Genomic DNA, 14613 nt, shown 5'->3' with positions numbered 1-14613 from the left:
CAAGAACAGTAAAATTGGCATTTTGCCACAAACACCTTGTGGATATAATTAAGAAACTTATGGAATTTAAACACATGTAGGCATTGTGTAAAACATATTCGACCAAGCAATAATGAACTTGCAAACTTCATAATCTATTTTTAATGTTACCAATCTCTTAGTGCTTAATAAAACATGAAAATTAGCACTATTTTACAACTAACTTTTGTTTATTGTTAACATATTAAAATGCATTAATTTATTTAACGGTCTGAAGTTATTTAAAGGTGAAAAGAATGAATGCAAGTGCATTCATTTAATTGAGCAAGAAAACCCAAGTCAACAAAATTAAATAATTGTGTGTGCGCAGGTTAAAAGCAGGTTTTAAATCATGATTATTCACTTTTCATCAATATAAATGTATTACATATTTAATACTTTATCATCAAAAAATAATACTTTGTATCAATAACACAAACTATTTGAAATAACTATTTTTTTTTAAAAAGATGGGTAATAACATTACCCATCTGTGTTACCCATCCATGTGTGTACAGAAGTTTCACGTATTAACACGAAAATGAAATCCTATTAGAACAGTCATTTATAATTATCAACCCAGGAAAAAATATTGCATAAGAAATTAGTTCAATCAATATATTTGCACACAAAATTACAATCCAAAGTCTGTTAAAAACAATGTTCATACATTAACAAGCCATAATTCAAATTATCAAAGAAATATTTGTTGTTCACATTTTTAATACATGTAAAATCCCAACTCAAATGCAACATATTCATGATTATACTAAGAAAATGTTTCACACTAAAAAATAAACACCTTGAAAAGAATAAAAATATGAATTTTTTTCCAATAGCAAAGGTTAGAAATTAATGTTATATTTATTAATAATACATTATGACTACTTTCCTTTAGCAAGGGTGTTAACATAAATATGTTTCAAATTGGCATCAACCTGGGATGAACATACTTAAATTAAGTATGTTTTATATCACCTCACATGAAAACACCATGGAAATGACTTATTCTTCCTCTGTTAATATAAGCTCTAAGGCCAATTTACAGGTGCCCTAACTCCTTTTCTTTTTCTATAAAGAATGAATTCATTGAAAAACACTTAAGTCCAGGCAGACACCACTACTACTACTACTCTGACAAAGAAAGTAAGCAGATGTTGAAAAGTAAATAGATGTATTTTCTTAAGAATAGTATTTTCAGTTGCACAAATACTTTTACTATAAATACAATAACAACAATTTGGTAAAAATATTTATTAAATTATTTGGTCAACAGAAAAAAAAATAGTACTTCTATAGTATAAAAGAAATATAGTAGACCCAAGTAACTAAAAAAATAATTCTCTGTTTTTGTCGCACAAACTTCGAAATACAGTATTTCCATAGCTTAAAACATGTGGAGTAGGTCAAATGAACTGAAAAGCTGAACAAAAGTGACACTGAGCAACTATTTCCTCTTACAGCAGAAAACTGTTTTCACATTTCTTCCATTTGCTTTTGATTGAAATGTCAAATATCTAAAATGACCATATTTTAGTGGATTTTTATAAAGTTCAAATTAAGTCAATCCTGCAGGTACAAAATTTATTTGAAGCACAAATTATAATTATAATGGCTTATCCAATGACTAATTAAAATTAATTAAAAAAGGCTCCTACAAATTTTCTTTATTTAGATCCTTCACCAAAATAATCCTTTCCCCTATGTTCTAGGAAAGAGTTTTTATGTAATTACTATTTATAGCAAGATATAATAGTAATAATTTCTGGTAAATATTGTATCTCAAAATATTTAACATATCTTTCAAACATAGTGAATCAACTAAACGGAAGTTTATCAACATTTTTATTAACATAAAAAAGTTTAAAGAAATATTTTAAGATATAGTAAGATCAGCAGTTTCAGTACTTAATTAATCCACAAAATCACTTTTAATTTAAATATTAACTCTCCATAAAATATTAAATTCACTCAATAATTTAACTTATTCCTAATTAAAAACTCTAATCTACAATTATTTAGTGTAGTCTATTCAAAATAATAGTTGAAATCAGAAAACTTGGCTTCGCTCAATGGTGGGAGTGATTTTACACTTAGTCAATGCTTATTATTAATAATAATAAAGTTTAATGAACAACTAAAATTAAACGGATACTAAGAGCACTTTTAGAAAAAACTTTCTCTTTCATCCACTTAGAACTTTTTATTTCAGACAATAAAATTTCAATACCCTAAAATACTGAAAAATTACATTATAAAATCCCTTTACAATTGTGTGCAAAATGAGGAAACTCTTTACAATTAAGTATGAATGAAAGTATAAAAAAATCTGAATCTGAAAATACCAATACCATAATAAAAACTTAATTATACACTATAGAATTCACTTCCTTATAAAAGATTGTGAAAAACGAAATCTGAAATTGCGGAACGTTAAAAACATTCAATGTTGTAAAGAACATATGGCTTTACCATACCGAACGCATTATTTCAAAAACCTTAACATTCGAAAATAAAAAAATAACGTTAAGAATATACGATCACGTTAGCTCAAAACGGTCCAAACTGTTTAAGTATAAAAAAAGGGTATAAAATTATACTAAAGTAATACATGGAACAATATTAATAAACATCTTCACATTATCAAAATCAGTTTTGAAAACCAAAACTGGAGAAGCAATAAAATTAAATAAATAACTGCGACAACTATATAAGGGAACACCCCTCGACCCAGATTGCCGACCAACACTATTTAAATGGACAACTTCAGTTCATAAATTATTAATTCGAAAAACCCTATACCAAAAAATTACAAAAGTAACACCTTTCCTTCCCTTTTTTACTAGCAAATAATTAACTGAAGTGCTTAGACGAAGATCTTATAATAAATGAGTTATATTTAAAATGGCGGAGCCGGCATACAGAAAATGCACTCGGCAAACCGAAACACCTGCATCTACAAAAAAAAAACAGCACAATTTACACGACAGAAACAGAAACAAAAGATTAAATCATGTAAATTAATGAAAACTTACCATATTCTACGTACAGTATCCGTTTCAGATGGTGTTTTCAGTCAATTCACACTAATGAAACGTCAGCGCATAGAAGCGAAAGAAAATGTTCCACTCCAATCACTGCCAACTGAATCAGAATGAACACAACCGTAAAAGAGTGTATTAATCCGCTGTACTCCAACTGAATAAAACCTGTGATTGGCTAGATTATGCTGTCTCCCTTCTACATGACAAATTTCAACCAATTGTATCTAGTATTACAAAATAAACATAACAGCATGTTATTTTTTTATAAACTGTCCTTTTACTTTTAATTTAAAAATCTCATACATAATTTTTTTTTACAATTATTATTAGAGATAATTACATAATTCACATTACACTCTTGGGGAGATTTTTGCCTATATTTTATGAAATGTTTGGAACTATATTAGGAACACCCATCAGGCGATAGAAACGCACAGGTTCTTTTCGTACGACCTTCGTCTCGGTAAATTTAACCGAAACCACAAATTTAGTGCAAGTGGTTAGAATGTGATCATGCTAAGCATTTCTTTCATTAACATCATAGTTAACAAAATTAAATTTCAAGTTCAGATTTAAAAAATGTAAGACATTGTAACAAACAGCAATGTCCCCTCTCTTTTCTGAAAATTAGTCATCAGTTGACGTTCATCCTTGTCGACCAATCAAAAATGAGACTGGAGGGATATTGCCTTTTATGGTAAGGAGGGAAGAACAAGTTATTCATTGAAAATTCGATTGCCGTCTGTCATTTCTCCATGGGTGATAACGTGTAATTGCCGTGTGCGTAACGTGCTGCATTCCATTGTAGTTAATGTTGATTTTAGTTTGAAAAAAGTTTTCTGTCTGAACGGCCTGATTGTTTCTTATCATTCCACATGTCTAGTATTGGACTAAATTATAATCATGGCCTAAATCTACTTTTATATTTTGTAAAATTATTTGTTTCATAATCCTTATTTAGTTGTGCTTTTAAGAATAAAACATGAACAGAATTTCCTAACTAATTCTTAGATTTCTAGTAATTGAAGGTTATGTTTCATTTTTATCACGTTTGCTGCCCAAAAAATTAATTATTGCGGTTTAATATACCATTTTAGTACAACATATTGCAATTAAATTCTTGTGTTACCCTAATGTGGTTATAAATTAAAACCAGTTTGAACCTGAAAAGCCTTCCTATTAACATCCTCCCCACAATATATTGTACATCTGCTTAAAAGATCTTTCTTCATATTTTGTTCTGAAAACCATTAACCATTACCTTACAGAAAAACCATTAAGCACTTTTTGGGGATTAGATTAGCTGCTACTTTCACAATGGAATGATGTATTTATTCCAAAACTGTTGTGGTAGCTATGTATGTGCAATAAAGAAGGGTAAGTTGTGATTCTTTAGTTAAAACAGTAAATTTTTTATGGCCAGCAAGACATCATGTCTAACACTGATTGAAACAACAGAATATTTTCTCAATTTATTTTTAGTTTGTTCTAATTCTGTATCAATATTTTTATATGTTTATTTTAACATGTTCTTAGGTAATTTGTGATATCTCTGTTTTGACACTGCATATATTTCTGGTTGGAGAATTTTGCATTTATAGAACAAATTTAAAAAAACCAACAGTGCAGTTAAAACTATTAAATGGACATTACTAAAAAAAATTTTACGCCTTTTTTTTTTAAATTAACATGTCATGGATATAAAAATTAAAATTGGGAGTTTAAATTCTTAGCTAGACCTTAGATACACTTTCTAATATATATTTTGTTTTCTCTTTTATTCTTGTAACTGTCATTGTCTTTTTGATTATCTTATCAGCTGATGTTTTCGTAAGTTTTTTTTTAATAGTTGGGATGCAGCAAAAAATTAATTAAATTTAAATTGTGTTCCATTTTATACATCATTGTTGGATTTTTGTATATTTCATAATCAAATAAAATTAAAAAAAATTGTTTTTATTATTAAAAAATTCTGGAACTTTTTCTTCTACAATGTTCTAATTCGGGCCTAATTAGCTGTCATTGCTTTCCAGGATTGTTATTGCCATCTATCTTTAAAAAAAAATTAGTTAACTCATGTGCATCTAATCAAATTATATTATAAACTAAATTATACTAATATTGCTGTTTGTTAAATGTTTTTTTGTTCTATACCTGAACATCATGAAATGTAAAAACAGAGCAGGCAATTGAATATTTTGTTATCTATTTAAGGGTTTTTTAAACTTAAGTGTAAAAAGATGCTACTGTTTTAAGTTGCTTCCTGTTTGTTCAACATAAAAATTTACACAGTTTTGACAGTTCAATTTATATATTTGATGGATAATATTTTTATTTAGTAAATGTTTTGTTCTGAATTATAGAATTCAATCATCTTTTTTAAATTTTTGTTTTCAACAATAAATGTCTCCTCCCCTTCAGAACTGTGTGTTTGAAATTAAATTACCCCTGTAACTGCTACTATACATAACCAGTTTGTGTCTTATTTAATTTTTTGCACACAGAGATACAAATGGTCAAATACGGTACCTTGTAATACTTGCCGACATTGAAAAGAAATAAATCTAAATAGATAAAAGATTTATACACTTTTTGAGCTAAGTAAAATTTCTGACTCCTCAAGAAAAAATTCAATTTACAGTGTAATACAGTGTTCTATTAGGTAGTGTTGATCTTTTAATACTGCAATTGATTCTGAGATGTTTTTTCTTCTTCCAAACAGAATATATGATCTGTATTTGATCTTTTGTAAATGATTTTTTATTAATGTTTCATATGAATGGCTTAGCAAGACTAATGTAAAAATTTTTATTTAAACTGCAACAATATACTGAACTATACTATATTACCTTTTGGAATAAGTTTTCTAAAAACATTCTGTTTTAAAATTTGGCTTTGTTTCTTTTTACAAAATTGTAAATTAATATAATTATCAACAGTCATGAAGAAGAAAATAAATGTTATTGCATCAGTCAAAAATGTTAATATTGAGAATAACACTTACCAAAGTGATATTTTTAATTATTATAATTTAAATGAATGTATGAAATCTTAATGATAGTTAATAACACATTTTTGTGTTATTAACCCTTTTTGTTTCTTTTCCCAAAATATGGTACTATAGTTCAAACAGCAATGTAAATGTTCAAAGTAAGCATGTGTTATTGCTCTGCCTTTCAACTCTGCAATCTCAAACTCTAAATTGTACTTTTCAGAATTTGTAAGCTTCTTAATATGACAATCCACTTTTTTATTGAAGAAATTCACTACAGAAACTCAAATATTGTGCCTAAGAATATGAAATGTAATTTTTGTAACATATGAAAAGTCATGCCTGACCAGGAATTCCACATAAAAGGCTGAGACGCTACCACTTGTGCCACAGAGGCCAGCACTTTTGAGTCTCTGATAACAATAATATTGTAATTAATAATTTATTGTCAATAATTTTTATTGACTTCATCATTTACAGAAGATAATTTTAAATTCTACATTAAGATTACCTACAAATTGAACCAAATATGTATTAGTTATGTTAAATTTTAAAGAATCTTCTGGAAGTAAGGTCTTATGTAATTTTGAAAATGGTCGTGAATAATTTTTAAAAAATATTAACATATTTTGATATCAGTGAAATAAATACAATCTTTTTTTTTTTTTTTGGTTGATTAAAACAAAAAAAGAGTAGAGAACCTAACTTGGACTTAGGTACACCTGTCATTCCTAAAACTAAGAGTGAATCCATCTCTTCACTGCATATCATAAAGTAAATTGTTCAGTAGTTGTTGAGTGTAATAAGTAAGATAGGACTTTAGCCTTTTACTCTCAAGACCATGGTACCATCAAAAATTGATTCTTTGCTACAGTTCATAGTTAACCATATCAAATCCTTACTTTGGTCACAGAAAATCCTTGGAATTTCCTATTATTGTCAAGGATAAGATTTACGTGATCTATCAAATTATTTCAGGATTTACAGTTTAGATGGGATCTTAAGGCTCGTAGGAAAACCACAGGTTGCAAGATTCTTAACAGCATCAAAATGTGAAAAACTCATACAGTAAACTGTAACTTAGAAGAGTCTCTAACAGTAGTTAGAGATCTTAACTTATTAAATATCAGCAAAATTTTTCCTACATATATCTTTTGGTTTATTAATATTATAACTGACACTTATTTAAATTTTACATGTATTACCCTACATTGGTAAATCTTATTTCTTTTCTTACAATGAGATGAAAAAAGGGAAATGTTTTCAATATGTAAAGGTCAAAATTGGTTTTTTTTCCATTTTTGAACTCTTATTGAGCTGCAGCTTACTACTAATGAGTAATTGTAACTTCTGGTCCTTAATAGAAAAGAGCATGTCATTTATCTAAAGGAAATTACCTGAAGAATAATCTATTGAAGAATTCTGGACTAAGCATAATATAAACTGTAGAATGTTTTTCAGCAGAAAATGAATTTGTGAAGAACTTTTATTCTGCAGTCTTTTATTTGGTAGTTAATAAGTACTGGAAAATGCTGAGAGATTGAGAACAATTGTTTCAAGCAGCAGATATTAATCTGACTCAAAAATTTATCAGTTAAAAAGATATCTTATGCTAACATTTAAGAAAATCATTGCACTTTTTTTTTTACTTCTTAAATAATTGCAACATTATCAACTACTTTGTAAAATTTTTTCAATTATCTTCTTTTTATAAGGGAATTAAATTTATCAGTTTCCATGATACGCTGGATGCTTCCAGATATCTAGTGCAGCTTTCTTGATTCTGGCTGCACTCCTTGTTTGAGTAAGAAATGTATATTTGATTTGTTCTTCAGACCAGAGTGTGTTAAAACTCAGCAACAGAATATTAATGACAGGAGCAGTAATGTTGAGGTGTATATATATATATATATATATATATATATTAATTCTATTATCTACTCAAGTTTTGTTTGTATCTATATATGTAAATAATAATTTTAAATTTCTAAATGATATGCATGAGTGAAGTGTGGTCTTGTACAGTCTCAGGTCGATCATTTCTGAGATGTGTGGTTAATTGAAACCCAACCACAAAAGAACACTGGTATCGGCGATCTAGTATTCAAATCTGTGTAAAAGTAACTGCCTTTACTAGTCTTTGAACGTTAGAACTCTCGACTCTGAAATCAGCTGATTTGTAAAGAAAATTGAGACGCATCTATATCTCAAAAACTACACATTTTAGGAAAAAATATTTCCTATTAAAGTTTTCCATTTCTAGGAGGAGATACATTCACAACCTATGTTGTCCTTGATAAGGCCAAATAAAGGTGATTTCAAGGTCAACTTAATTTTTTATAAAAAGGAACTTATATTTTTTATTGCAGAATCAAATTCTTTGCAAAAAAAAAAAAAATTTCATTTCAGAGTTTTTTTTCTAAAATTGATAGTTTTTTAGTTATTCATTTTCAAAAATGCCGTAGGCCGTGCTTTGAATTTCACTAGGTGTGGCCCAGCTGTCGAGTTACATCCAGCTGATGTTAAATTTTAAATAAAAAACAATCAATTAAAGGATTAACCTAAATATAATCCATTAACGTTTTAATGTATTTTTTTTTAATCAAATATTACAGATATGGTACACAACCTACATGTGTTGCACACTTTGGTCAGTTAAGTTGTCATCTATATGAAAATATTTGGTTTAATGAATTACTGATACTTTAAATTTTTTTTATTGCTCTTTGCTTAAAATAATTACAAAAACTTACTCTACATAAATTACAGCAACAAATGTTCAAAGTGGTGTCCTTTTACTTCTATGCATTATTCGATTAAAAATGACCATGAAACAGTCAATAGTTTTTCACCTGATATCTCTACAGATGTTTGCTATACGTTCTTTTATGTTTTCAGGGGTAGTTGGTGCTTCTAGGTAAACCCCTTTTCTTTAAGGTAACCCCATTAAAAAAAGTCTACTGGAGTATTGTCAGGGAAACAAGCAGGCCAATATACTGGACCAGTTTGACCAATCCAACGATTATTGTATTCGCAGTCTAAAATTACTCCGGTGATAACTGAATGTGCAGGAGAGCCATCATGATGAAACCACATCGTTTTTCTCTTTTCCATGGGTAGTTCACAAAGCAGTAAATGCAACTGATTTTCTAGAATATCTGTATATTTCTTTTCGTTCAAATTTCCATAGAAAAAAATGCAGTCTGATTAATATACAGCTTATGTATGATTCTGCACCAAACATTGATAGTCCATGAATGTTGATGTTCTACTTTCCTTAGCCACTGTGGATTTTGCACTGCCCAATAATGCATATTATCTCTTTACTGCTCCATGATAACTAAAACCAGATTCAACAGAAAATAGAACATTAAGAAAAAAAATTTGATCTACATGTACTCAGCATCTCAAAACTGTTTTACAATTCTGTACACAGAACGACTTGGAATATTTCTAGTGGGGAATCGTAGAACATACAAAGCTACTGTCTGATCAACATTTTCCGTAAAGCAAAATTATCTATCTTTTCTCTAATTATAAGTTGTTCCATAATTTCCAATAAATAAAGACTAAAAATTTAATATTTAATAATAGCTGGTGAGTAAATTAATAAAAAAAATAATTGAAGACACTGAAAATACATTCACTTAATACAAATGTCATTGCAACTTGAACTTTACTTTTAGGCTATTTTAAAAAGTTTGCTGGTGTTTACATGCATAACTTCTTTTTCATTATAGTTAGCATTAATTATTTTTTATATAAAATTTAACATCAACCCCAGCTGATTTCATTAGGTCTGGCCTAAGCACCAGTTTATATCCCTACAGAATTTTTGAAGTTGAATAACTAAAAAAATTATCAATTTTTTGAAAAAAGTATGAAATGATATATTAATTTTTTTTTCAAAGAATTCGATTCTGCAATAAAAATATAGATTCCTATTTTAAAAAATTAAGTTGACCTTATCAAGGACAACACAGGTTGTGAATGAATTTCCCCCTTGAAATGGAACAAATTTAATAGGAAACATTTTTTCCTAAAATGTGTGGTTATTGAGATATAAATGTGCCTCAATTTAAATAGACCACCCAGTATAAATACAAACAAAATTTCAGTTTGATAAATCATCAGTGTTTGAGGGAGAGTCTTATAAAAACTGCAAAAGCTAGCAACATTCATACAATAAATTAATACACAGTTTTCATTATTTTAGTATTTTTAATGTGCAGTTTAGTTAAATACTGATTGACTCTGTCAATCATGACAGACTGTGGGATCCCATGAAAGTACTTTAATGATAAAATTAAGGTAAGTTATGTGTTAATCTTAATACTCTGTACTAGCTGGTTTACATATATATATATATATATATATATATATTTATTATTTTTTTTAAGCTGCAGGACCACTGTTAGGTATTGCTTCAAAGGCTGAGTTGGTGGTTTATATTAATTTTAGTAAAATATATATATAATTTAAATCTATTTTGCAATTTTTTATACAATTAAATACATTTTAATCTATTTATTATTTATGTGTGTGTATTATATAAATTAATGGATTATTTAAGCAGTAAATCTATAAGGTAAACATTTTTATGTTAATGATATTTTATTTTGAATATGTTTCTGAAGTTTCCTCCATATCAATTCTTTGTTATTTTGCCAAAAAGTTATGTTAACTGAATTATCATTATAAACATCTCCCTTATAAGAGAAACAGACAAGTCTGCCTGAAAATCCATTGACATGTTTGTTTTAAAATATTTTTCTAATTCATTGTTTACTTTTAAAATTTATATATTTCTTTCTATGTAACTTATGGCTACTTTTTCTTTTAAAATGAGATACTTGGCTAATACTTTTATATATTATTTGGTGTATACAAAAAATACACAAGGAATGAGTATTTTCAAAAGTTCTAAAAAACCTGCTGCTTTTACAAATGCATATCATTTATATTACTAACCGATCTCAAATTCTTTCATAATGCAGTTGGTAGGTTTCAATGTCTTGCTATAAGTTCTTTTTTTACATATACAATATGTATATTCTGTTTATCAAGTTTTCTGTTTCAATTTTTGCTTTTCCTTTAGTTGTGGTTTAATATTAATGTGTTGTTGAATTAAATTGTTTAATAGATTAATATATTGTTTAATAGATTAAATATATTGTTTAATAGATAAATATATTGTTTAATAGATTAGTCTATTGTTTAATAGATTAATATATCCTCCTCTATGGATCATGAGACCTTGCCGTTGGTGAGGGGGCTTGAGTGCTCAGGGATACAGAGTAGCTGGACCGAAGGTGCAACCATATCGGAGAGGTATCTGTTGAGAGCCAGACTAAGGAATGATTCCTGAAAGAGGGCAGCAGCTCTTTCAGTAGTTGTTAGGGGCGTGAGTCAGGACGACTTAAACGGCCGTATCAACATCACTCAGTCCTCTGAGTACTGCGCAGCTGAAAGCAATGGAAAACTACAGCTGTTTTTTTTTTTCCAAGAAAATGTGGCTCTGCATTTTCAAAAGCAATAATGGAGGCGCCTTCCTTGGTAAAATATTCCGGAGGTAAAATAGTCTCCCGTTCGGATCTCCGGGTGGGGACTACTAAGGAAGGGGTCACCAGAAAAGTAAAAAATAACATTCTACGAGTCGGAGCGTGGAATGTTAGAAGCTTAAAAAAGGTTGGTAGGCTAGAGAATTTAAAAAGGGAAATGGATAGGGTAAACGTGGATATAGTAGGAATTAGTGAGGTTCGGTGGGAAGAGGAAGGCGACTTTTGGTCGGGTGACTTTAGAGTAATTAACTCAGCGTCAAATAATGGGCAGGCAGGAGTAGGTTTCGTGATGAACAAGAAAATAGGGAGGAGAGTGGAGTATTTCAAGACGCATAGCGATAGAGTCATTGTAATAAGGATAAATTCAAAACCTAAACCGACAACGATTGTTAACGTCTATATGCCTACAAGCGCCCATGATGATGATGAGGTAGAATGTGTATACGAAGAGATTGATGAAGCAATTAAACACGTAAAAGGAGATGAAAATTTAATAATAGTTGGAGATTGGAATGCAAGCATTGGAAAAGGCAAGGAAGGAAATATAGTGGGTGAATACGGGGTGGGCAAAAGGAATGAAAGAGGGGACCGACTTATAGAGTTTTGCACGAAGTATAATTTAGTAATTGCCAACACCCAATTTAAAAATCATAATAGAAGAATATACACTTGGAAAAAGCCAGGCGATACTGCAAGGTATCAGATAGATTATATCATGGTTAAGCAAAGATTTAGAAATCAACTCGTGGACTGCAAAACTTACCCTGGAGCAGACATTGATAGCGACCATAATTTGGTGATAATGAAATGTAGATTGGGGTTTAAAAACCTGAAGAAACGGTGTCAGATGAATCGGTGGAATTTAGAGAAGCTTGAGGAAGAGGAGGTAAAGAAGATTTTTGAGGAGGACATCGCTAGAAGTCTGAGTAAAAAAGATAAGATAGAAAATGTAGAAGAATGGGAGAATGTTAAAAAGGAAATTCTTAAATCAGCAGAAGCGAACTTAGGCGGAATAAAGAGAACTGGTAGAAAACCTTGGGTTTCAGACGATATATTGCAGCTGATGGATGAACGTAGAAAATATAAGAATGCTAGTGATGAAGAAAGTAAAAGGAACTATCGGCAATTAAGAAATGCTATAAACAGGAAGTGCAAACTGGCGAAAGAAGAGTGGATTAAAGAAAAGTGTTCAGAAGTGGAAAGAGAAATGAACATTGGTAAAATAGACGGAGCATACAGGAAAGTTAAGGAAAATTTTGGGGTACATAAATTAAAATCTAATAATGTGTTAAACAAAGATGGTACACCTATATATAATACGAAAGGTAAAGTCGATAGATGGGTGGAATATATTGAAGAGTTATATGGAGGAAATGAATTAGAAAATGGTTTTATAGAGGAAGAAGAGGAAGTTGAGGAGGATGAAATGGGAGAAACAATACTGAGATCTGAATTTAAGAGAGCATTAAAAGATTTAAATGGCAGAAAGGCTCCTGGAATAGACGGAATACCTGTAGAATTACTGCGCAGTGCAGGGGAGGAGGCGATTGATAGATTATACAAACTGGTGTGTAATATTTATGAAAAAGGGGAATTTCCGTCAGACTTCAAAAAAAGTGTTATAGTAATGATACCAAAGAAATCAGGGGCAGATAAGTGTGAAGAATACAGAACAATTAGTTTAACTAGTCATGCATCAAAAATCTTAACTAGAATTCTATACAGAAGAATTGAGAGGAGAGTGGAGGAAGTGTTAGGAGAAGACCAATTTGGTTTCAGGAAAAGTATAGGGACAAGGGAAGCAATTTTAGGCCTCAGATTAATAGTAGAAGGAAGATTAAAGAAAAACAAACCAACATACTTGGCGTTTATAGACCTAGAAAAGGCATTCGATAACGTAGACTGGAATAAAATGTTCAGCATTTTAAAAAAAATTAGGGTTCAAATACAGAGATAGAAGAACAATTGCTAACATGTACAGGAACCAAACAGCAACAGTAGCAATTGAAGAACATAAGAAAGAAGCCATAATAAGAAAGGGAGTCCGACAAGGATGTTCCCTATCTCCGTTACTTTTTAATCTTTACATGGAACTAGCAGTTAATGATGTTAAAGAACAATTTAGATTCGGAGTAATAGTACAAGGTGAAAAGATAAAGATGCTACGATTTGCTGATGATATAGTAATTCTAGCCGAGAATAAAAAGGATTTAGAAGAAACAATGAACGGCATAGATGAAGTCCTACGCAAGAACTATCGCATGAAAATAAACAAGAACAAAACAAAAGTAATGAAATGTAGTAGAAATAACAAAGATGGACCACTGAATGTGAAAATAGGAGGAGAAAAGATCATGGAGGTAGAAGAATTTTGTTATTTGGGAAGTAGAATTACTAAAGATGGACGAAGCAGGAGCGATATAAAATGCCGAATAGCACAAGCTAAACGAGCCTTCAGTAAGAAATATAAGTTGTTTACATCAAAAATTAATTTAAACGTCAGGAAAAGATTTTTGAAAGTGTATGTTTGGAGTGTCGCTTTATATGGAAGTGAAACTTGGACAATCGGAGTATCTGAGAAGAAAAGGTTAGAAGCTTTTGAAATGTGGTGCTTGCTATAGGAGAATGTTAAAAATCAGATGGGTGGATAAAGTGACAAATGAGGAGGTATTGCGGCAAATAGATGAAGAAAGAAGCATTTGGAAAAATATAGTTAAAAGAAGAGACAGACTTATAGGCCACATACTAAGGCATCCTGGAATAGTCACTTTAATTTTGGAAGGACAGGTAGAAGGGAAAAATTGTGTAGGCAGACCACGTTTGGAATATGTAAAACAAATTGTTAGGGATGTAGGATGTAGAGGGTATACTGAAATGAAACGACTAGCACTAGATAGGGAATCTTGGAGAGTTGCATCAAACCAGTCAAATGACTGAAGACAAAAAAAAAAAAAGATTAATATATATTTCTGAATTAAATTAACATATATATATATAT

The 14613-nt window shown here is 29.8% G+C and overlaps 1 protein-coding gene across 1 annotated transcript in view; it reads right to left on the bottom strand.

The window, feature by feature from the left end:
- Positions 1-3213, bottom strand: part of tsr (Cofilin/actin-depolymerizing factor homolog tsr) — a 41330-nt gene extending 38117 nt beyond the window's left edge. The window contains exon 1 of the mRNA XM_075358598.1: positions 3054-3213. Coding sequence (XP_075214713.1) covers positions 3054-3056 — 3 coding nt within the window. The 5' untranslated portion in view covers positions 3057-3213. The remainder of the gene's footprint in view (positions 1-3053) is intronic.
- Between the last annotated feature and the right edge of the window lie 11400 nt (positions 3214-14613).

This window comes from Lycorma delicatula, chromosome 2, assembly GCF_047948215.1.
Source record: "Lycorma delicatula isolate Av1 chromosome 2, ASM4794821v1, whole genome shotgun sequence".
NCBI lineage: Eukaryota > Metazoa > Arthropoda > Insecta > Hemiptera > Fulgoridae > Lycorma > Lycorma delicatula.
Note: the sequence above shows the minus strand (reverse complement) of the source record. Positions and strands in the feature narration are given on the sequence as shown.